Here is a 24,487-nt window from a genome sequence, read left to right as displayed (position 1 = left end):
CACTTTCTGATTTGTGAGGATTGTGAAAATGCTGTATTCTCACACAGCTTTGAGACTGAGCAGCATTTTTTGGAAGTAGCGCTCTAGTAGGTGCTATGTGCATTGACTTACTCTCTTTGGCATTGCAGCAATAATTTTCCTTTCATTTAGGTTCAAGCCTGTTGTTGTCATGGTGTCCTGATGACTTATTATGAAGACATTTTCTCCAGATCATTGTCCTTTTTTTAGCAGTATTCCAGTGTGTCCTGGGTAAAATGATTTTGAGTGATTGAAGCTGTAATTAGAATTTGGGGGATAGGAATTGGTAGTTAAAACCCTGAAGCTCTGTGAAGTGTCAACTACTCTGTTCACATAGGGTCTTTCAATTACTGTTTTTAAATATAATATTTTAAATTTTATTATTTTAAAATAGAGTTAAAATAAAATTAAGAAGGAACCAGGGAATTTATAGCTGTACATATCCCATGACTGCTTGCATATAAGGAGCAGTGGTTTGAGGTTCAGAGAGAGTGGCTGCTCTTTCCCATTCTAAGCTCAGATCAAGTTGCTGTGTTACTGCTAGAAGCAAACTGCTCTGCCCTGGATCCCTGGCATGTCCTTCCCTGTGTCTGGCTTGTGTCCAATGGTTTCTTTTTATGGGACAGAGCAGCTCAGATGCAACCGCTGCTAGGAGCTCCCTGCGCACATTCTCCTCTCTCAGGTTCCCTTTCAGCCTATCTATTCTGGATCTCTGCTGCTGTGGGAAAGGGATGGGTTTTGGAAGTGCAAGTGGGGACTTTTTTTGCAAATCCTTGCCCATGAATCACCAGCCTGTACCTGTTCACTTTGGTGACTGTGACTGAAGGAACTGCACTAACTAGCAAGAAGTTTCAGTATGAGAGGGAATTGACAGGGATAAGGTAAATTCCAAGTTCTTGGAGAAACAAGCTTTTGAGCTAAATATTTCCATTTGGATCAGTGGATGCAATTGTAGATGCAGGCTTTCTGTGACATGGAAGAAGTCTCTCTGCTCTGTAGAAGTGTTATCTGTAACTTTTCCCAGCTCTGTGTTCATCATTTGAAATCTGTCTGCACGTGTTAATGAGTATTTTTCATGATAGTGGGTTAAGGAAGTTTATTATCCTTTGATAAAGCATCCAGCTGAAACAGGACAGTTGTCTTCCTTCTGTCTGACCTTCCACGTTACCGTGTGTGATGCCCAGGTGTCACAGTGTCTGCAAAGCTTCATTGGCAGGACAAGAGGAAACAGCCTCAAGCTGTTCCTGAGGAGGTTTAGGTGGGAGGTTTTGGCTCCCAGGAAAATTTTTTTCACTGAAAGAATTGTTAAGCCCTGGAACAGACTGGACAGGGTAGTGGTGGACTCACCATCCCTGGAAGTGTTCCAAAAACATGTGGATGTGACACTTAAGGACATGGTTTAATGGTGAACATTGTGGTGATGCTGGGTTGATGGTTGGACTTCATGATCTTAAAGGTCTTTTCCAACCTGAATGATTCCTGTGTTAATCTTGTAAAACTCCAAGAAATAGTTTATCAGTTCAAATATGCAGTATCATACATTGTTACTTTGCAGTAACATTTTATTCAAATATATTATATAAGCAAAGTTCCAGTTCAGCCATGAATGAGCCCTGATTCCAGGATTTGATGAACCCAACATTCTTTCTGATCAAGACAAATTTCAGACTGTTTCAGTGGTTTTGTTTGTGTGTTTATTTACTCTGCCAAGGAGGAGCGGGAAATTTTAATATGTGTGAAATGAATGTATTACCTTGTGGATGTTTTGTGAGTTCACTGCTTTGTGGTAAAACATTTGAATCTTAAGAGGGAAAATACTGCTGAAAACTTTGCCAACCTATAATTACTTTTATTTCTGTATAAGATACTGCCCTTGATTTTAAGTAGATTGATCAAAGACACTGGGAGCTTACACCACAATAACCAGTGAAACACATACAGACTTTTAAGTCTTTCCCAGACTTTAAAATTCAGGAGATGCCCATGGTTTATAGTTCCCTAAAATTTAGCCTGAGGCAATTGAAACTGTTTTTTAAAAATCAAAATCAATGATGGCGAATCTTTTTTTTTTCCATGCTTGGCGCCAAACGTATTTTAGAAACCCATCATGGGTTGGCTTTTTGGATGCTAGTTTTGGCAGTGATAGTGGTTTGTCTTCCATGACACTCCCAGTGAGCCTGGCCGGGCTGGCAGAGCCTTTAGAGAGCTCATGGTAACTGGTGAGGGTTGAGCAAGAAGAGAGTGAGTTGTGTTTGGAACTGTCAAAACCAGTGTGAAGGGTATCTGCTTATTTGGCTTTTCTTTAAAGAGCAATTCAAAACTGCTGAGAGACATTCCTGAGTGCTGGCACCAGGAACTGATGGATTTTAGCCACTGGTGCTGCAGCCTCCTAGACCCCTTCAGGAACTGGGCCAAGATTTTTGACAGTTTTTTCAACATGGGTTTTCCCACTGATCATAAACATTATATTGGGTTGTTCACATTGTACTCCTCTGGAGTACCACACATTTGAGGCTTTTACCCTTTTGTCTTATTCCCACTCTTGTCCATCACCCTTTCTGTCCAACAAACATTTTATCTTTTAAACATACTCTCACAAGGCATTGAGAACAGCACAACTACTCCGTGGAAATCCAGCAAGGAGTGTCTTTATGGAGGGAAAACATCAGCAGGCAATAAGAGCTAAAATCTGTCTTGTAACAAGTCTGGCCTTCTCACATTATTGAAATATTAATGAACAATTAGTGAAATATTTATGTTAACAGTTCGGGTTGGTTTTGCAGATGAATTATTAGTTGTCTGGGTTAGGTTTTCCATCTTACTGACAAGAGTGGAGATCCAGGTGTCCTTAACCCCAAGGTTTCTATATCTGCACCTAATGGGAGGAACCCTGTGGCTCCTGACTCTTGCTAATCTGAAGCACCTTCCCTTCATTGTTAATATTAAGGTGTCTTCTTATTATTTTATCTCCACTTGTTCTCATGCAATTCCATATATTCCATGGTGAATCTGTAGTGATGTGACCCCCACCTGGGCTTTGTGTGTCTCCCCGGAGAGCTGGAGGCTGTTTTTAGAGGCATTTTTTCTTCCATTTTATCTGGGGTTTGGGGTTTTTTTAGGCTAAAGGCCCTCATATTGAAATTTCATTCACCTGGGAGGTTTTTTTATTAGAAACTGACAATCTGAAAACTATGATCGTTGAATTGAAAACTGGTGACTCTGAGACTCTGAAAGACAAATTAAGAACATTGAAAGAAATTCTTCATGGTTCTGCTGTTCATCATATAGAGAGGGGTGCTGAGATGCTCCTTCAAATTTCTTCAAAGAATGTGTCACAACTGTGCAAAGGGAACATGAGCAAGCAGTTGGCAAGTCGGCTCTGTACCAGACTCCTTCCAGCCAGCCCTTTTGGAATGATGGAAGCAGCATTCTTTCCCTTGCATTCTAACCAATTCATTTTTATTTTCCTTTCCCCATCAGGCACCTCCACAGAGAACGACTGTGCTTTTGAACCTGACTACGCTATTCCGCCACTCCCAGTGACCGAAGGTATGCAGCACATTCGGATTATGGAGGGCATGTCCCGCTCCCTTCCATCCTCCCCCTTACTCACACATCAGTCTATCAGTGTTCGGCTCCAACCTGTGAAGAAGTTAACTGGTAAGGACTTTAATAAAGTTCACTGGGGCTTTTAAGGTCCATTGGTGCAAAAAATCTGTAAGAAAAAGTTTCTGTATCAAAGTCATTCCCTTGTTTATTACAGTGTCTGCTTTAGTCAAACCCAGGGATGGTCTGGATTTTTGTGTTGACAGAGAAATCTTTCTGTGCAGAAAAAGATCTCTCTGGTTTACAAACATTCTCTAGTTTTTGAGGAATTTCTGTCAGAGTGTGTTTTAGTTCCACTTTGTTTTGTGGTTTATGCACAGTGGAAGCATTACAGTAATTTTAAAGAAGTTGATGCTTAAATTTTGAATGCCAAAAAGAGCATCAGAGAAATTATGAATTTCTACAGCAAAGCAGTTTTTTTTTTTTTGGTTCATGCATAGTTTTAGATACTGATTTGCTTATCTAACCTGCTGGGATTGTGGTTTCAATACCTAGAAATGATACCGTACTGGGATTTTCAAAAACACTTGGAGTCCTACATCCATATAAAAGCTTGAAAAGTATTTCTGCTGGTAACAGTTTTTGAGAACCTTGCTTCTTGCCTAAAATCTGACCTCACTTCTGTGCCCAGCTTTAAGAACAACCAGCCAGGGTCCTGTGCTTGTGCTGAGGGAAACCTCCAAAATGAGTTTTTACTGGATATAATCTGATCTGTGTCTACAAAAGGGAGCTCTGTTGCACTTGGTGCCTTTTGTTTCCTCTGCCTGCTGGTGAAAGGAGAAATTGGAAAAGACAGGAGGGAGAGATTCTGAGTTGTGACAGAATCACGATTCCATGGTTGGGCAGGGCTGCTCTTTGGAGCATACCATTAGTTCCTCAAAAGATCTGGAATTCCAGCAGTGGCTGTTGCAGGTGGTAGTTAGAAGAGAGAAATGGGATTTCCTGCTAATCTCAGGGGCTGGGAGCTCTCTGGGGCCTGTGCTCAGAGCCACAGTGCTGGTGTTCATCTGGTGAAGATGCGTATTCCTCTGTCAGTGTGGTTTGGTAATTATATGCCATGAAATCTAGACTTGAACAGGTTGGGCACAAACCAGGATGTCAATAAAATGCTGATCATTGTTACTGCACAGAAGCAAGAGAAGAAAAGTGTAGGCTCCCAGTTTTGTTCGGAGGTTTGTTTTGGGGTCATGCACAAAACTCTGGGAAATGGATTGGGGAGGTGACCACATGTGTCTTCTACTTGCATACTTTGCCTTTTCCATCTGCTTTAAAAATCCTGTTCCAGATACACACAGTCCCATACACCAGGCAAATCCCTGCACATGCTTTGCATGTCCTTGTCTCAATGACTCCAGCGAAGCTCCCAATACGCTTAGAGTTCAGGATGTTTTTCCATGCACTGGTGGAAAAGATTTTTTAAATTATTAGTTTAATTTACTGTTGGTATTGTAAAACAAAGGTGTTTATTTTACATCCTCCTGCAGTCATGATAGGAATTTGTTTGCTTTCATTAAGGTGACATGGAAAGGAGCTGGAAAAGCAGTGTTTCTGCTCTTTTTAATTGACAGTATTTATCACATTTCCTCAACTATTCCTTACTGTCTGTCTTTTATTTACTACTAGTCTGAGAGATTGAGAAAAAAATATTCCTCAGCAGCAGAAAGAATCATTAAAGCATGGAATATCCTGAGCTTGAAGGGACCCACAGGGACCATCCAGTCCAACTCCTGGCCCTGCACAGACACCCCGACAATCCTACCCTGTGCATCCCTGAGAGCATTGTTCAAATACTCCTGGAGCTCTGGCAGCCTTGGGGCTGTGACTATTCCCTGGGGAGCCTGTTCAGTGCCCCACCATTCTCTGGGAGAAGAACCTTTTCCTGGTGTCCAGCCCAATCCTACTCTGGCACAGCTCCAGCCGTTCCCTCAGATGAGATGAGGTGGCTGTGGAATGACTGACCGTTTGCTATATCAGCAAATAAAAAGTTGGGTGATTTTTGCTAGGGGATGCTGACTGGCAATTGGTAAAGACCCTCCTCATTTTAATTCTTCAGTAAACCAGCATGTTCTTTAAAATAAAGAATAATTGGAGTTAATGCTAGGTTTGTGAAGACAACTTTTTTTTTTAATATGTTTCTCCCCAGTTTCACCCAATAACCGTCTCTGATTTTATAGAAGCCTTGTAAATGCTATCGCCACACACTGAAAACCTGGCAGAATTGATACATGACCTGATTAAAAAATCTTTACGTGACTGTGGGAGTTTTCATATAAAAATAAAGCACCAGGAGCTGGACAGTGGATGTCCAGAGAGGTTTCACCAGGACTTGCTGGCTGTGAAGATCCTTGTGGGTCCCTTCCTACCCAGGATATTCCATGTTTCTGTGATTCTGTGATGGTTTTCTCCTGTGCTGTGTCTGATTCCACTGTCCAGTGTTTAATGCTATGCAATAACAATAGTGATTTCTGTTGGAAAAGGGAGGAAGGTGATTCTGGGAAATAGAAGTTAAAAGAGAGGCTTTTGGCCTGCTGACAGTTGCCACATGGATGTTTAAAAGTGACCTTCAGAGCATGGAAAATTGTTGAGTAATTATCCAAATGTCAGGGCTTTTCATGCCATTTGCTTCACACAGACATTTGTATGGGACTACCCTGTTCCTGTCATAGTTCCATATCTGCAGCAGGGTTGGTGAGTGGATGGGGTCATTTGCTACATAAAAATCTTTGTTGTCTTTTTTTTTTTTTTTTTTTTAACCTAAAAATTTAGTTCCTAGGACCATTTACCAGATATTCAGAGTAGTCTTCCAGTATTTGCAGGAGCCTGTAAGGAAGCCAGAGAGGGTCTCTTTGTCGGGAACTGGTTTGACAGGACAAGGGGAAATGGCTTCAGATTGGAAGAGGGGAAATTTAGGTTAGATATGCAGAAGAAATTCCTCCCTGTGAGGGTGGTGAGGCCCTGGCACAGGTTGCCCAGAGAAGCTGTGGCTCCCCCATCCCTGGAAGTGTTCAAGGTCAGGCTGGACGGGGCTTGTAGTAATGTGGGCTAGTGGAATGTGTCCCTGTTCATGGCAGGGCAGTGGCAACTGGATGATCTTTAAAGTCTGTTCCAGCCTAAAGCATTCCATAATTTTGTGATACTATAATATTTTAAAGTTCTTAATCTGTCTGATTTGTAACCAATGCAGCTTTTGTTCCACAGAAAAGTTAAAATGTCCATTTTTGGTAAAAAGCCACAGGAACACATTCCGCAGAGTGTGAGTTTCCTACCCAGAAGCACTAAGGTCCCTCACTCATGTGTTGGTATCTGGGTGTGCTGGCTATGAATACTTGGCTGGATTCAGAGAGTCATAAATATTCCATGTGGGTGCAATTTCTACTTTGCTGTATAGTCTGGTGATTAAGAAAAACTAAGATCATTGTGGCTCTAAGGGATGAAGTAATAGTCAGCATAAGTAACCAGCTCTCTCCCTCCTGCCCGTGTCACCTCTTGTTTAGCACTGGCTGAAAACATACTTAAATCAGCACATTCAACCTCATTTTGAGTTGTTTAATTTTTTTATAACAATGGCTTTATTCACAAAAATAATGTGAAAAATGGATAATAAAAAGAAAGAAAACCCCCCACCCTCCCAGCCCAGGATAATGAAGTAAAGTCACCATTTTGGTTTGTATCTGCAACAAAATTAGCACTTGAAAGTTTCCATGCTTGCTGCACAAAGAGCAACTGCTGTCTAAACAATGGGCTCAAATATTCTAATATACATCAGGAGTGTGTTATTGCTGACTCAAAGCCATAACTGTGATGAAAATAATGCAGGTGCTCTGTATACCTGCCTTTAGGACAGGAGTGCTTTCCAGGAAGGTGCTTAGGGATGAATGTATGTAAGTGCTTTCGGGAATTGGTGCCAAAAATACTTGCATTAGATTAATAAATGAGACACTGGGCTGAAAGACTCAGCTCCCTATGTTTTATTCAATTCCTGTGGAGCCCACCATGTGCAGAGGGTTTGCACAAAGCCCTAAGCCGCATCCCCCTTCTCCTCCTCCTCAGGAAGGAGTGTTCATTTACATATTTTACATTTATATGCACAGGGATAATTTTATTCATCACTGTACTTGGCTATTGCTATTTTTTCTATTGAATGACAGATTGCAAGCATTAGGATTCTCTTAGAAAGAGCATGTGTGTGAGTGCTTGTGCAGAGAGTGAGGAGGGGAGAATATTAGCTAGAAATTTAGGAAAGAAATCGTGTTTTTTTAACAAAAACCTAGCCTAGATGTTTCAGTTTTGGATTCTCAGAGGCCTGATTCCTCCTGTATCCAGTGTGAATTAGTTGCTTCAGTATCTTCAAAGACATGGGCCTGGGGAACTGCTTTCATTGCAGATCCCCCCTTTGAGAACACTTCTCCCTTGTGCTTGGGGAATGTGGGAACTTTTCCTAAGAATAAAATCCATAGAAATGTGTAGGAATATTCCTAGGTGTGTTCAGGCAGTTAATAACAGCCCCTTTCCTAAAGAAAATGTGTATTTTTTCACTAGCTCCTTCAGAGATGGTGAGAGTAGAGCTGAGCAAGATGGAGACTTGCTCTTCCCAGTGACACCAGTACGGACCCACCACTGTGGTTCTCAACACCCTCCAGGTCCATCTGGGCTGGGAACCTCACACACATCACCTGTGGCACCATCACCCATGTCATTTGTAGCGCTGGGGTCTTGTCTTCTCCCCATCCCTCATGGGATACCCTTTTGTCTCTTGGGAGTGGCCACAAGGATTGTCACATCTCCCTTCTCTATATCTTCAGCAAATTGTTCAACATTACTTGATGCTAACTGTAATTGTGGGATTAAAAAGCTAAGATCTCTCTACTTAAAACTTAGTGGTGACAAGTCCAGATTAATGATTGCAGCCCCCAGGACCTCTTGTTCTCTCCAAATTTTTGCACCAGCTCAGCTGGGTGGGAGCGTGAGAGATGATGAGGCACAGCTTCAGGGATGGGAGTGCTGGGGGGAAGCTGGCAGTGCTGGCACACGTGGGGAAGTGGTGAAATCACTACTCCTGGAAGTGTTCCAAAAATGTGTGGCTCTGGCACTTGACAACACAGTTTAGTGTAGAATCTGATGGTGTTGCAAGGTTGATAGTTGAATTTGATCATCTCCAAGGTCTTTTCCAACCTTAACAATGATTCTGTGATGTGAGGGTGGTGAGGCCCTGGCACAGGTTGCCCAGAGAAGCTGTGGCTGCCGTATCCCTGGAAGTGTCCAGGGCCAGGTTGGACAGGGCTTGGAGCAGCCTGGGGTAGTGGAAGATGTCCCTGCCCATGGCAGGGAGTGGAACTGGGTGATCTTTAATGTCCCTTCCAACCCAGGTCATTCTGGGATTCTATGTTAAAGAATAAAAATAAAATAAATCACCAATGGGAAGGATTTCTGAATGTTAAAGTTTCAGTTACCGAGCCCAGGCTCCAGCACTACAGTGTTATGATTATGCTGGATGCAACAGTGACCATTCTCTCCATCACTGTGTATTGTCTGTTTGAGCACATACAATAAGTGAGAAGCAGCTGATAATGGTTGTGGTAAATAATATGTTTTTTCCCCAGTGTTGCATATGGAGTACAAACCTTGGCCTTGCTCACAGCTTGTGATGGCAGGTGTGTGAGTTGGCTGTCCCTGCTCCGCCATACTTGAAGATGCTTTGGGAGTTCTGCCAGCCTCCCTTGCCCAGCAGTACCTGGGTTGTGGGTTAATTTGGGGATGTTCTCCTGTCTCTGGGAAGCCTGGCAGGATCTGTGTTGGCGGCAGCGCTGCTCAGGCACTCAGCCACCTGATGGTGCTGCAGTTTGGCTCATGTCATCCTCGCTCGGTAAGGGCAGAGCTCCTCACCTGTGAGGGGCTGTGCTTTCCCGGGGGGCTCAGTGGTACTCTTGCTTTCACAGATGTTAGTTTGGATCCTTATTAGCAATCATCCATGTCTCCTAATTAATAATTTGAGTTATTTCAATTCCAGTTATTTGAACACACTGCAGAATCATGTTGTTTGTTTTGCTGTGTTTTGGTACAGCTCTTCCGATGCAAATGTGTCTGGGCTGGAGGCGATCCTGTGTTCAGAAATTTGTGCCAACTGCTTCAGTGTGAACAATGAAACCTGTGTCCGACCAAGGGGATGCTGCAGCTTTAAAGCATCCTTGGTCTTACAGCCCTTTAGTATAAATTGTTCCCAGAATCCATGTCACAACTCCTTATATGGTGCTGCTCTTTTTTTTCCTTTCCCTCTTAGTTGCCATGACAACAGCAGCACTGCGCCATTCATCAGCTCTGGTCCTGGGCTGCATCGCCAGCCCCTCAGCTTACTCTGAAATGTTCAGGAGAGCATCCATGCATCAGTCACTCTGGTCTCCTGCTCCATTATTTCCCTGTCCTTTCAGCAGTTTGCTCTAGGAGAAGAGCAAATTAAGCTGCGCCATAGAAAGAAACCATAAAAATCCTTCCTTTGCCCCCCCCCCCCCCCCCACCCAAGGGAGGCATAGAGGCTACATTTGCTGCAGTGTTCTGGAAGGAATTAAAGCAGCTCTATAAGACTGGGAGACTTGACGAAGAGGGAAGGCTGTGTGTCCATTACCCTCTCTGGAATCCTCCTGGCGCCCACTCCCCGGCACCCAGAAGACGTGGAGGTGATGCTTGTAGGGGCAGCGGGCACCGCAGGGAGACAGTGCTTGTGATTTTGGGAACGGAGCTTGACATCAGCAGCGGGAGGTGTCACCTGTAACATCACCCTGACGTGGGGAGCAGCAGGATGGAGCCGGTGCTAGGGAGAGGGAGGGATCGGAGGAGGATCTGTGCCAGAGTGCTCTCCAGGCAGCGGTACCCCTGAATTCCCAGCCTGGCTGACTGCGCTGCTGAGCTGCACACACAGGGGATGGGAAGAGCAAACAAAGCCCTGTGAGTATTTGGACAATTTGTCGTGCATGGACTTTGACTGGGATCGTGTTTGGCATTCCTCAGCCTCCTCTAACTGCAGAAAATCAATGTACAATGACAGATTCTGGGGATCCTAGTTCGTAAGGAAGCCATTACTAGGAGGGAGTTAGTGTCAGGTAGGGTGGTGCTGCTGGTGATTGTCTTTTAGTTGTTGTTGCAGTAGTTTTACATAATCTGAGTTTGTCACCTCCTTGCTCAGATATGCAGAATTTCTCATACAAAACGTAAAATGAACGTGCAGTGAAAAGATTCCATTTCTCAGCATTGCTGAAACAGAACTGCTGAGGAGTAGAAAATGCTACAGATATCGAGTCATTTGTTTTCAAAATGTTAGAACAATGGGATTGTGATAATATTTTCCCTCTGTGTTCCAAAATGATCACAAATTAGATTTGAGTGAATTATAAAACCCCTTTTTGCTAAGGGAAGGAAATATTTGCTTTCCAGTGAAAAAGTGAGCTTCTAGAAATACAAGTAAATAAACGATCGTTACCAAGGTAGAATTTGAGGAAAAGCTGTTGAAGTGCCTGGTGCTCATGTTGAACATCATTTTTGAGGGATATTGTGCTTCAAATTGTTGGTGTCAGGAGAGACTGCTACTTTTTACATATTTTTATACCATAGTGTTTGCAGTAGGCTTACATTTCTTTTCATTGACTTCTCTGTCATGCCATCAGTATGACACTGATCTGAAATTCCTGTTCCTGTGTAGGAGTGGAGGTTGAGTGGGAGGCCCACTCTGTATCTCAGAATGCACAGCAGTGCCAAGGACCCAATTACCTGGAAAGTGCCATTAGATTTAGGGGGTTCCAGGTGTATAATGTATTTTTTCTGAGCATAATTAATTTTCTGTTGAATTTTCCCTGATGCCTTGCACTCTCTGGCTGTCTAGAGGTTTCATGAGTAGAAAACTTGTGTTTTGTCAGAATTATTGAGTTGTCCCCTTTTAAAAAATTACCTAAACATTTTGTTGTGGTTTGGGCACCTGGATTTTCAGTCCTGTTTTATGCTCTTAATGTGGCAAACCCTGATGTCTCAGGAAGAATTTTTTCATGGAAAGGGTGGTCAAGCACTGGAAGGAGCTGCTCAGGCCAGTGAGTCCCTACCCCTGAAGGTGGCCAAGGAATGACTGGACTTGGCACTCAGTGCTGGTGACAAAGTGGGGATTGGTCACAGGTTAGACTTAATGGTCTTGGAGGTCTTTCCTAACCTTAGTGATTCTGGGATTCTGTATCCAGCAACTAAACCTGCTGGAGAAGGAGAATCCTCATTCAGTTACAATAACGTATGCTAAATTTTTTTTCCTGGTGTGTCAGTTCTTATTATCTATTTTTGGGATTCTTCATCCATTATTTTGGGACTTGTGATTTGTTTTGACAGGCACATACTCAGATGGAAACCAGCTGCACTTGCAGAAATGAAACAGGTGGATGAATATGTCCCTGTGTACCCGCAGATGGACTTTTATCTTTATTAAACCAACGCCACTCTTTGGGTGAAATGGAAAAATTTCCCATATAAGGTTTTTGGAGCTCCAAAACTGCCCCTGAAATTTATGCAGATAAATAGTGTGTCTGTACCTTTTGGAATTAAACCAAATCCTGTGTTGAGGAGTTTTTGTTTGTTGGAGACCTGTCAAACTCACAATGATTTTGCATTAATTTTGGGTTAGTTTGTATATAACTTTTTTTTTTTTTTTTAATAAAAGGAAGGGGAAAACTGGCATATTTATTGGCTTTTGAAAGACACTTAGCAGTTCTAGCATGGATTTTCCCCAGTGCTGCTTTCAAGACAAATCCTATCCGTCTTATTTTGACACCCAACTGTCTTTCATATTGACAGAGTAGAAATTCCAATAGAGATATGCAGAAAATCCCACATTTTCCCCTTGGTGCTGGTATGAGGTTGTTGCAGAACCTTTAGAATTTGCTCTTCCCACGGATAGTTTTTATTTGCATCAAGGCTGTTGGACTGCTCAGCCTTGCAGAGGATGTGGTAAACATGTCATCACAGCACTGGAGCTGGGAAAAGGTGATGATGGCTCTGCATTTCAGGTCATTGTGTAGATGCTTAAACAGAGGGAGAACCCCAAAAGTTTCTCTAGTGTGGATAGTTAAAAAGGCAAAAAAATTGCCTTGAAACTCCATGGCTTTTCAGAGGCTCAGAGAGAAAAATTGTCCTTATTTCACACTGGGGCTGCACAAAATGGAGCATCTGTCATGATTACATTTCTGGTGTGTGAGAAGTTTTAATTTTTAGACATAGCTAAGAGGTTTCTATAGCAAGAGGAGGTGGTGTAGGAAGCCTCCTGTAGAGTTAAATCAGGCCATCACTCTTCCCTTGGCTATGTCTTTCCTCCTACTCCTGGAGCGTGCCTTCAGAGGTGTCCTGTGCACTTGAGAGCAGAATGGCATTCAGAATACACTCATGTGAAATAAGCCCTTACATCCTCCTGGGCTGCTTGTTTTCTAAGGAAAAGCCCTCATCTCCAACTGGGCATGTTATCTGGTCCTCTCCCACTTCTGTCACAACGGGACAGCCTGTTTTGGAGCACTTGTCCTTCCCTGTTCTTTGGTGATTTTCCTGGAGTAGCTGTTGATGCTCTGTAATTCCATTCCTGGACATAGGTGCTACAAGAAAGACAAATGGAGTTGTTACAAGGGCTTGTGGTGGCAGGATAAGGGGGAATGGCTTTAAACTGAAAGAGAGTAGGTTTAGATTGGATATTAGTAAGAAATTTTCTTCCGTATGAGGGTGGGGAGGCCCTGGCACAGGTTACCCAAAGAAGCTGTTGCTGCCCCATCCCTGGAAGGGTCCAAGGCCAGGTTGGACGGGGCTTGGAGCAATGTGGTCTAGTGGAAGATGTCCTTGCCCATGACAGGGGGGGTGGGACTGGGTGATCTTTAAGGTCCCTTTGAACCAAAACAATTCCATGATTCTATGATACATTGCTGTTTTAAGCTTATTGTTGTTTTAAGTTTATTTGGAGTTCTATCAAAGATGTCTTTGGCCCAACATCCAAGCTGTATTCCAATATACTTGTGCACCTTCTCATGCCAGAAACATTCACTAATGGCTCTTGCACCTCAAAATATGCAATAGTATAATCCATCCCTCTTCCATGAACTTCATTAAGAAATAGCATATTGTTTGTTACCAAAATATGATTCTTGATTAATTTCCAAGTACATATAGTGTGTATACATTTCTGAACAAGCTGCTTTCTTATTCCAGCAGTAGCAGCTTTTTAAATAGATGAAACAATCCCCCTCTAAGCACCCGTTTTGCTGAGCTGCAGCTGATGGCCTGAGATTTTTATGCTGCAGGTGGAGATGGGCATTTTTTGTGTTAACAGAGAAGAAACATCCTAGAGCTAAATGAAATGAGAAAACAAATTAACCCAAACTGGTTTGAAATGGTGCTTTGACCAAAGGAAAACAAAAAAATCCTCACTTTCAATATTTATTTGGTTCAGTATCTCAGTATTCATTAAATCAAATATTTAGGGTCCTGACACATGCCATGGCTGAATGTTGCATATCTGACAGGACCCACAGATCTGGACTGTCTGTCATGGTCTGAACCCTGATTTTCAAAGGGCTCCTGTGGCTTGTTTGTAGCTGTGTGTGTGACAGCACTGCAGATTGCACTGAGTGTGGTGCCTCGCCAGGTGTTGCTTTGGGTCTTGATAGTCAATTAATCTTGAGGATTTTTTTAAACACCCCATTATAATTTCTTAATCCTCTTCCTCCATCGCCTCAATTAGAAAAGATACTTCTGGACTAGTGTTTCAAATCAGCCTGGTCTTACAGGCAAGAGGCATGGTAATGGGAAATGAAGATGTTCCAAAAGATCAGAACATTTTTCCAAAAACATTTGCAAAAGCTTTTTTGGGTTTTTGTGTTCTGCACAAGAGAAGTAATAATAAAGTGAGGAAGAGGCATTGAGGGTGTGAGGAGGAACCAAGGCAGATGTGAACTGGAGTGGGACAATGCTCTGCGGCTGGTTGTAAAACAAGTGTGTGTTGCGGGGCTGCCTTTGTGAAACACAGCCCACTCTGGAGCTCACAGACAGACACCTTTATGTCTGATCCTTCCATTGCAATGTCCAGCTCCAGAGTTTCTCGGGTGGGGAGGAAAATCACTCCACAGAGGAAGGGAGGAGCCACCGTGCCAGGGGTCTCTGGCAGCTCTTCACTGTTGGAACGGGACTGAGTGTCGCTCTTGGATTGCAGGCTGATTTTTACTTTCTTTATTTCTTCTTCTCTGCTTTAAAAAGTGTGTGCATAATGGAGCTTGATTCTTCTCAGGCACACAGAGTCACCTGTGGCTATGTTTTATAAGACCAGGTAGCCACCACAGATGGTGTGTCATGGAGCAGTCAGGGCCCCATTGGTTGCAGATGTTTGCAGGTTGTGGAAGGTTTAAACTTGGGAATTTCTACAAGGGTTTCCTCTGCAGAGTTGAAGGCAGGCTTAGGAGAATACAGATTTTATCCTTGTTACACTTTTTATCTTCTCAGCCATAGAAGTGAGTAGGTGTAAGTGAGAAAGTGGTTTTTTGAAGGGAAGTCGCCAGATGGGTGCATTTCTGTTGATAAATGGTCCTGGCCCTGTTGCGTGTCGTGGCTGTTGCTCTTTCAGCTTGGAAAGGAGCCTGAGAGTGCTGCCTTCCCATTATTTACACTTAAAGGACTAGACCTGGTCTATCATGGGACATTGGTGCTGTCACAGATTCATGTGAAAAAATTAATTCACCAAAGCCTTGAGAGAGATTTTGGGTCTTAAATTCCCTCACACCAAGGAGCATGGCACTCCCGTGTCAGTGACAGTCAGTCTGCTTCAACCATCTGTGTTCACACAAATAATCACATGGGTATTAGAAATTTCAATAAAATCCTTGAGGCATGCCACGTGTCCTTGTCCCTGCTCCTCTGTGGAAGGAAAGGCTGATGAACATTCATCACTCCTAAAAACAGAAAGTTCTAACAGCTCCTTTAATTTTGCAAGTAAATGAAGAATTTGAAAAGCAAATAAATGACTGGAAACTACAAGTGGCTGAATTAGCAATTTTCTTAGGTAAAACCCACCTTGTAAATGCAGCATAATGCAGTTTTTCAAGTGTTGACAAACAGGTTCAGCTAATTCAGGCTTGTGCCTTGCCAGATAAGCTGTTTCATTTTAAGGACAGAGTATTCTGTGAAGTTGCTACCAGCAAAGCAATAGGGATCCTAAATCCAGTTTCATTTGAATTGAACTATTTGGGATATGTGTCAGAGTAGTTACAGCTCTGCTGGTATCAACTAACCCAACTAAATTAGTTCTAGTATAGCAAAATTTGAATGACTTGCACAGAAATAAAATTACCTTATCTATTCGTATCTATTGCCTTTATTTTAAATTCTGTTAGCAAGCAATGCATTTATATTGGCTCGTAGCTGTGTAGTCCTGGTCATAAACCGTGGTTTATATAGTGAACAAGATACAGTCTCTCACATGCTCTAACTTGGGGTTACTTGGGCTGTGAATCTTATGAATCTAATGAAATACTTTCCCTAGTGTTTATCACAGAATCCCAGAATGGTTAGGGTTTGGAAGAGACCTTAAAGCTCATGCAGTCCCACTTCCTGCCATGGGCAGGGACACTTTCCACTAGACCAGGTTGCTCCAAGCCCTGTCCAGCCTGGCCTGGGTGGGACCCTGCCAGGGATGGGGCAGCCACAGCTTCTTTGGGCAACCTGTGCCAGGGCCTCACCACCCTCCCAGGGAACAATCTTTGTCCCCACTGGAAGACAGACAACCTGCTGAAGCAAGTGTCATAAACAAGACAGCTAATTAAATTTTCTGACTGCTGGCCCTGCTAATTGTTTTGCATTACATAGTTAATTCCTACCCTGGAATTAGCATCACCTTTTGTTGCACAAGAAGAGTTGCTGGCAAAGTCAAAGGAGAATTCTACTTGCACCAACAGAGGGATTTTCAGTTTTGCTCTGCTGGCTTGGACACCAGTGGGGATTAATCTCACTGAGAACTGCAGAACTGGCCCCAAAAATATGCAGTATTGGTTTGAAATAACTTCTCAGCCATTGAAATTGAAGTTCCTAGTTTAGTAGTAGCAAGTCAGTTCCTATCTGATGTCCGTGTTGTGTTTGTCATCAAGCCCTTGGGCACAGGACTGGCACAGGAGGTGGACACAGAGCATGGGCTGCAGGCATCGACTCCTGGGCTGTCATCAGTGACAAGTGGTGGGACCCCAGGGACAAGGTTGCGACTGTAGGTTCCATGTAATCAATATGTTTCTCTGAATTAAATGCTAGTTTTGCAGTTCTAGAAAGCCAGCATTGCTAGTGACTGCCATCTTTACTCAATCCATCATATTTTTATAACTGGTTATTGCAGACACCCTTTTTCCCAGTGTTCTTGGAAGACATAATATTCTCCACTCAAAAAACTGCAGTTGTGTAATAGAAAAGGCTATTTTAATGCTGTTTAAGGCCGGGAGTTGTTTCTGTTTCATACAGAAAATCCTTAAAGGAATAAGAGGCCAAAAGGACTGAGCAGGTACAGGATACTTCAAATAATTGTTTCATGCTTTTATTAGTTTTTATAATTTGTGCCAAAAGCTCATCTCATGACTTTGATCATAAGACTTGCCTGTGCTCACAGAAAGGGGGTCAGGACCAAGGCAAACCATTGTGCCTCAAAAAGTCACTTTTATAAAAAGTGTTATCCGTTAACATTTGACTAAAGAGTGTCAAACCAGATTTCAGAGTTTATGACATTTCCATTTGTTATTTATTCCAGTAGAATACTAATGCCCAAATCTGAATCTGTCAGGATAATCTTCATTTGGACACAAGTCAGGGGTGCTTAATTCTTGTACATGAAAATCCTCCTTTTCTGTAATCGGGTTACGGGTGAGTTAGGAGGAGTTTTTGTCTTTTCCGCAGTCAGGTTATTTGTCATAGCAGAAACTCTTCCTCTGTGGCTTTTTCCCACCTGTATTTACATGGAGAGGATTGTATTGACTTGAGCCTTTTAAAGTAAACTGTTGTCTGTGAGTCGTGGCAACATCGTGTGTCTTGGCTGGTGGAAGAGTGTTTTTAAGGCTTAAGTCATGCTTTTGAGGAATAAAAAAAAACAGATGCCAGGCCAGGCTGGACAGTGATCTGAGCAACTTCGTACAGGGGAAGGTGTCTCTGCCCATGGCAGGGAGTGAAACTGCATGAGCTTTGAATTCCCTCCCAACCCAACCCAGTCTGTGATTTGTGATTCTGTGAAATACATTGAAATTATGTGTATGGCTGAACTCGCAGTATATGAAGATTTCACCACATTGGTTCTTTATTGCCCTCAAGAGAAGAAATGGTGGATCATCTTTTTGGATCCACGAGCTGATCACTTCTGCTGTCATCAGTCACTTCTATGGACAAGGCAGGAATTAGTGGGGCAATGGGCACCTCAGTGAGGAGTAAAAAAGATCCAGAGTAGATGTAGAAATAAAACCAAATGGAATGGGAGATTGATTCATCCCTTACAGGTGAGAGGCAAACGCGTCAGTGCTGATCTGTCAAAACGTGCAGGTCCTGCATCTTCCACAGACTTGTGTGTCCACACAGCAATTGGTGTAGTGGTCACATTGCCCTCTCTGTGTTTGTTAAAATTCTCCTTCCTCTTTTTTAAAATAATCTTTAATGCAGAACCTTCTAAGGACAATCCCGTCAGTCATTAACATTTCTTGAACTGGGTGAATTCTGTTAGTTTTGTATTTTTAGAACACAGTGAAGGCTGCCACATACGCATGGGATGATGTATGGTGCTGGTGTCAGCCAGAAATGATAAAGAAAGAAAAGATGGGCTATTTTTAATATATATAATAAAAAATACTGTTACTGAGGCTATGGTAAAACATATTTATTAAAACTGAAATTATAAATGATATCTTAAAGGATTGACCAGTGCAGAACTATTACTCTAAACAATTTTCAGGCCCTAGCAACAATCTTTCCAATATTTAAATGTTTTCATTGCATCAAGATCTGGCCCGAGATTGTTACTGGGAATGGCTTTTAATGGGTGTTGGCTAGTTTGTGGCTTTGGGGTGCTTGTGTGTGCCCGTGTAGGATTTTTTTCCAGGGGGGATTATATTGAATCGACTACTGTCTTGTGGTTTTTAGCATCAGGTTGTGTGTTTGAGTGGGGCTGCACATCTATGAGCATCATGGGAAGGGGGGGAAAACAGGGGTCCAAGCTGTCCTTGTCTTCCTGGGTCTCTCGCATTCCTCCTGCCTGGCACAGCTCCTGTTACACCAGCCCCAATGGGCTTGCAGGGAGTGTGCTGGAAATATGTGTCATACTTATCCAGCATTTTCTTGTGTAAAATGGCAGCGTGGTACCTGTTTTCCCTAAGCACATCTCCTGTGACGGATCATGAGGGGAAAGAGAGAAAGGTTTTTAGCACACCTGTTTTGGTGCAGAGATGGTGGGTTGATTCCTTGCCTGCCTTCTGCTTCACAGGGACTTTCTGTAGAAAAACCATACTCCAGTCTTCACCTCTGTTTTACATACCCCTTTTAAAAAAATTTGTGGGATCGCTAATGTACAGCTGAATTAGAGTGATCTGGTTGTGCCTTGTCTGTCAGGCTCCAGATCCTTGGACCTTCTCACCCTTTCCCAGCACCACAGCAGCTCCCTAAAACCAAGAGATTTATTGCTGCCTCAGAGTTCATTCTCTGACTTGTTGGGCTTTTATTACAGGAGATGGAAAAGAATAACCTTCCAATCTTTGGTTTCAGATCCCAAATTTAATTTGCAAGACAGGGAACTATAAATATATATTATTTACATAGAGGAGCAGAAGCCACTGACCCCCAGAATCACTGCAGAGGGGCTTTTTGAATTAGCCTTTCGCTGTAATGGGCATGGGAGTTTAACTTGGAAATACAATATGATGATCTCTGCAAGTAACTTATTCTCTAGTTGCCTTTCTCTGGTCTGGCAGGAGTATGTTTAAAGACTTTTACTAAACCACTTTTATTAATTATATGTACAGAATTCCATGTATTTTAGAGTTCAGACTGTTGAACCATGGAGAAAATCCTATTTTTCTAGCACTAGTGGTCAGTGCTGCTTTGTTACAGACATTTTTACCTTTTCCCCATTCTTTATTAAGTCTCTTGATCTTCTATGGATTTGCAAGGATAAAAGTAGAGTGCTTCTTTTTGGCTTGGACAGCATTGGCTTTGCTCTGCTCTTTTGTGTTGAACACTAAACCTGTTTGGTCCAGCATTGAGACTGTTTTGAGATTGAAATTTTATGTTCAAAGGAAACAATTACTGAACATAGCATGTATGTGTTCAGTTCAGATATTTACAGTTAAATATCTTAAAACCTGAAGGCCTCTGTCTACATCTCTGTGATCTTTGCTTTTCCACAGTTGTTGAATCCAGGCTTATTTGCTTCCTATAAAAAAATTAATAAAGTAGGAGAAAAGGAAGTGTTTTAGAGTATCAGAAATGTGCTTCAGTGCTCACACACTTTAAAGTCAGCCTGTGCAGTTTGAAAGTTTAACCAAGAGCCATCTCCTTTGTAAAGAATGCAGATAACTTTTTTTTTCCTGGCAGAAAAAAAAAAAGAGTAACCTGATATGAGTCTGACAGTGTCGTTTAGTTAAGTGCTTCCATCTGTTGCTTGCTATTTTCCTTACTCATGACCTCTCTTTCTCTCTCCCCCTCCTTCTCCTTTAGCCCCTCTGAGGAAAGCAAAGTTTGTTGAGAGCCCTCGAATCCCAGAGTCTGAGCTTGGCTCCCCAACCCTCTCTGCCCAGAAGCTGGACGTTGATGCATTCTGCCCTGGTAAGCTGCATGCAAAGGCTCTGTGCGATCAGGGGCAACAGCCAGAAAGATTTTTTAAATGTAATATGGCTTCTTTGGCTAGATGGTTAGTTGAACCTTCCCCAGCCAAGTTTCATTGTCTTGGAAACCTGAATAAGTATTAATTTCTGATAATTGCCCTTTTACCTTTCTTTCTTGCAATTTTGGATGTGGCTGCTCTCCTCTCAGAATAATTTGGAGGGTCATGGGAGTTGTTTTTGAGAAGATAAAAATGAGCCAATAAACATACTGCTTTAATTTTTAATGGTGGTCTGCAGAGAGGCTGGAATAAAACCATGTTTCAGAAATATCATTAAATCAGCTAAAGCAGTACTGTGGAACCTTGTTACCTGCATCTAAGAATATTGTACTTTTATTTGTATGTTACTTTTATTTTATTTTTAAAGAAATACTTGCTAATTTATGTATCCTGTAGTAGTTGCTCTGAAATGTATATATGTTGCTTGAGGCCTCTGGTTGAAACATAAATAGAAGTGGGTCATGTCCCTTCCTGGCTCAACCCCATTCATGTCTGTCAGCTCGGGCAGGCGTTGTCTAAATCCCCCCAAACCCCAGCAGACCGAGCATGTGTGAGTGCCTGGAATCTGCAGCTCGGTATCATTTCCCAGATTCTTCCTAACTTGGAAGTGGCAACCTGCAGAGGGCTGGAGGCTGTGGAGGTACTGGGAGAAGGCTGAAAGCAGCAGCTTTCAGCAAGTGTTTTGGTGGATTTTTTGCTGAATTCTGCAGTTTCTTCCCCTCACTTTTCTTGCTGATGAATCAAAGGGATCCATACTCAGGATAGGCTTTGGATGGGATAAAGGGTGTTTAATGCGTTGAAATGGTAGGCAAATGTGTGACATCTGCCTCTGAAATCTGTAGCTACAGTAGCCAAGTTCATATTAATAAGTGACTGTGAAATCAGGGTCTTGCTTATTTCTGTGGCTGATGAACTTGAAGAAGAGCTTGTAGAGTACTCAAAATTGGAGAAATTAATTGAATGTTGTAAATTTTGAATGTGGCCTTTCTTGAATGTATTGTGTCTGAAAGAGAACTTGTCCTAGAAAATCAAAACACAGTTCTTGTTCCTGGCAGTGCTTCATTTGAGGCCACAGTTGCCTTGAAAAGTGCTGCTCCTTTTCCAATCATCGTGAATTACAATTGTGCTGCTGCAGCTCTTTTTTCTAAACGAATGGCTTCTGCTGTCATATCTATAATTGTTAATACTTACAAACTTATGATTGCATTCACGGAGAATTATAATTGAATTGTAAGTTCAAAAAAACATAAATTCCACATTCCCACACCTGGACATGTGTCTCCCCTCTGGCAGAGCTTTGGAGGACCTCCTGCCTGGACTGCCTGCCAAGCCCAGGATGGGCTCTGACAATGAGATCTGCAATTTATTTAATTTCTCTTTTGGCTACTTGGTCTCTCTTGCTGGTAGTTTAGTGATCTGAAAGAAAAATTTGACTTTTGTACTGCTTTGAATTGTCACAGGAACACAAGGTGTCATTAAGGAAGGAAAAAGTGACAACAGCAGAGTTGTCACAGTGGAATCATAGAACCATTAAGGCTGGAAAATCCCTTTAGAACTGTCCAACTGTAAACCAACTCTCCCAAGGTCACCATGAAACTATGTGCCCAGGTGCCATCTTGGTGTACTTGGAATAGGGAAACAGGGTAATAACAGAACAGTACATGCCAGATAAGAGCACAGACTTTGAGTCAAGCTAGAAACTACAGGTTGGGGATTCAGGTTGTTTCAGGTTTCTTAAACGTGTTCCCAGGGAGCTGCTGGGTAGCCCTTCTCTTTGTGTGTGCCCAGGTAATGTTGGCAGTGTGGGACAGGCAAGGGAAGGGAGGGAAGAATCCATTGGGGAAGGGTTTCTGAAGCTGTTCATGGAAGAAACTGCCCGAATTTATGGATCCTTCTGTGGAAGCAGCAGTAATGCGGGGATTGGAGTTTTGCTGGTCTGGAAGGCTGGATTGAAGGAGCTTGAGATATGACACCTTGGAAGAAGTAGGTGGCTGGGGGAGGACCCTTGTGGAAAGAAGGAAAGGAAGAGAAAGAGAGAGAAAGAGATTGTTGTCAATCTCAGGGACCAAAAGGGGGACATAGCATCCAGCTCCTGATGGGAAGGTGAAGGAAGAGCAGGTGAGTCCTACTCTGGATCATGGCAAAGCTTCAGGCACTGCCTGTAATCAGTTTTCCAAGGAAAGACAACTCCTTTCTTCTGTTAGGCTTACATTAACCCTCTTCTAAAACATGTGCATCCTGTGAAGGATATAGCACATGGTGCTAAATCCCGAGTGTTTCCAAGAATAATGGTGTGAGTTGAAAGAAGGAAAAAATTAGGCTGATGATCTGCCTGGCAATGGAGTGGAGGTGGAGTGGTTTGTAATGTGATCCCTGACAAAAAACCATAATTAATTATCCACTTGAAAGTAGTTTAAAACACTAAATAGCAAAGAAAAGAGAACATTATCTACTCTGCATATTTAGGAATGATGATTTCAATTTGAGATGCAGAGAGGTGAAATTTTGCTCAGTATCAAAATGTTTATTTTAAGGCTACAGGCAAATTTCAGCACATTCCAGGGAGGTGGTTTCCTGAGCAACTGCCATGCCGCTGCTTGGCCCCTCATGCTGCTGAGGGGAAGATTTGCTTGTGACATCTTTGGTGTGAGTCAGTGTGGGGGGTGACACGTTCCTGACGTTCCAGCTCTGAGGAAAGAGAAAGAAGATCATGATACTGAGTGTCTTTTGAGGGGAGTTCTAATATCAAACACAGTAAAGTTTCAAGCTTGGTATAATTTATTTTATTATATTCTTTGTATAGAGAAAAGAGTGTATATACTTAAAAATCAATTACATCTTAGGTGAAATCAGAAATTGGCCCACATTTTATAGTTGTTGCATCTAAGATATGACAAAAAAAGCTGTTCCGTGACTTTGAGAAGCTCCTGTCCACCAAAATTATGACAGAATCACAGAATAAGCTGAGTTGGAAGGGACCCACAAGGGTCATCGAGTCAAATTATGTTTCTGCAGATGTTTTTGTGGTTGCAGAGGTTGTTCAGATTTCAATCCAGTGCTTCTTGACTTGAAGTGTCCCTGGTGTAGAAGGAGTTGTTCATTGTCTCTACCCTGTGTGAGGAGTGAGGCCCTGGCATGAGTTTCTCATCCCTGGAAATGTCCAGGGCCAGGTTGCGTGGGGCTTGGAGCAACCTGGTTGAGTGGAAGGTGGGCGGTGGAATTGGATGAGCTATAAGGTGTCCTTCAACCCAGACCATTCTATGACTCTGTGACTTAGCTACTGAGACTTTATAAGGAGGGTCTGGGAGGTTTTTGATCCATCCTCCCTCCTTGTTTCTGCTCCAGTCCTTCACTGTTCAACAGAGGTGCTCATGTTTTCCTTCTTGCCAACTTTCTGAAGGCAGGGAGGCTGGGGATGACACCCGCACATCCATCATTGCTCTTCAGGGAGGGTGGCTTAAAATAGCAGGAGTTGACCTTCAAACTTCTGTTGTTCAACTGTCAAACCTTTTCTGCAGTGATTCTGGTGACTCAGTTTAATATGTAAGGGTTTTCCCCCACTTTATCACACCCCACTCTGCCAAGAGGTACCACTTGTGTGGTGAACTCTGTCCTGGCTTCTTGGTTCTTAGTTGTGATCACGAGGGCATCTTTCTCTGAGCTGCTTCTTGTTTTTCATGGTAGCTAAAACATGTTTTCACTTCTAAGTACTCAGAAAACCTATTGGAAATGGTCAGAGATGGATGGTGCCTTCAGGTAACAGCCTTTTTTGCCTCAGATTAATGTTTGCCATTGCATTTTATGTAATTTATTACCTTGTCATTGTGTTCCAAAGGCTAAGTAGGTTATGACATTATCTGTTAATTTGATTAACTCCTTCTTCAGAAATTGTGGGACACAAATCTTGAGTGTCTGGTTTGCTTGTTCCACATTAGGATGGCAGGCATCCGTTTCCATCCCTGATTGAATTTGGAG

General features: G+C 42.6%; 1 protein-coding gene across 10 annotated transcripts in view; it reads left to right on the top strand.

Annotated features, from left to right (window-relative positions):
- Nucleotides 1-24,487, top strand: part of TANC2 (tetratricopeptide repeat, ankyrin repeat and coiled-coil containing 2) — a 131,856-nt gene that overhangs the window by 28,882 nt on the left and 78,487 nt on the right. For 3 of the 10 annotated variants that reach the window (XM_085039990.1, XM_085039989.1, XM_085039987.1), the window contains 2 exons: nt 3,499-3,678; nt 20,347-20,454. In XM_085039990.1, coding sequence (XP_084896116.1) covers nt 3,499-3,678; nt 20,347-20,454 — 288 coding nt within the window. Of the gene's footprint in view, nt 1-3,498; nt 3,679-9,994; nt 10,564-20,346; nt 20,455-24,487 lie in introns of those variants that run through there. The other 7 variants (XM_085039996.1, XM_085039995.1, XM_085039994.1 and 4 more) reach the window with 4 other exon arrangements.

This window comes from Lichenostomus cassidix, chromosome 27 (assembly GCF_008360975.1).
Source record: "Lichenostomus cassidix isolate B80296 chromosome 27, HeHo_3.0, whole genome shotgun sequence".
NCBI lineage: Eukaryota > Metazoa > Chordata > Aves > Passeriformes > Meliphagidae > Lichenostomus > Lichenostomus cassidix.
This window is presented reverse-complemented; position numbering and strand designations above follow the sequence as displayed.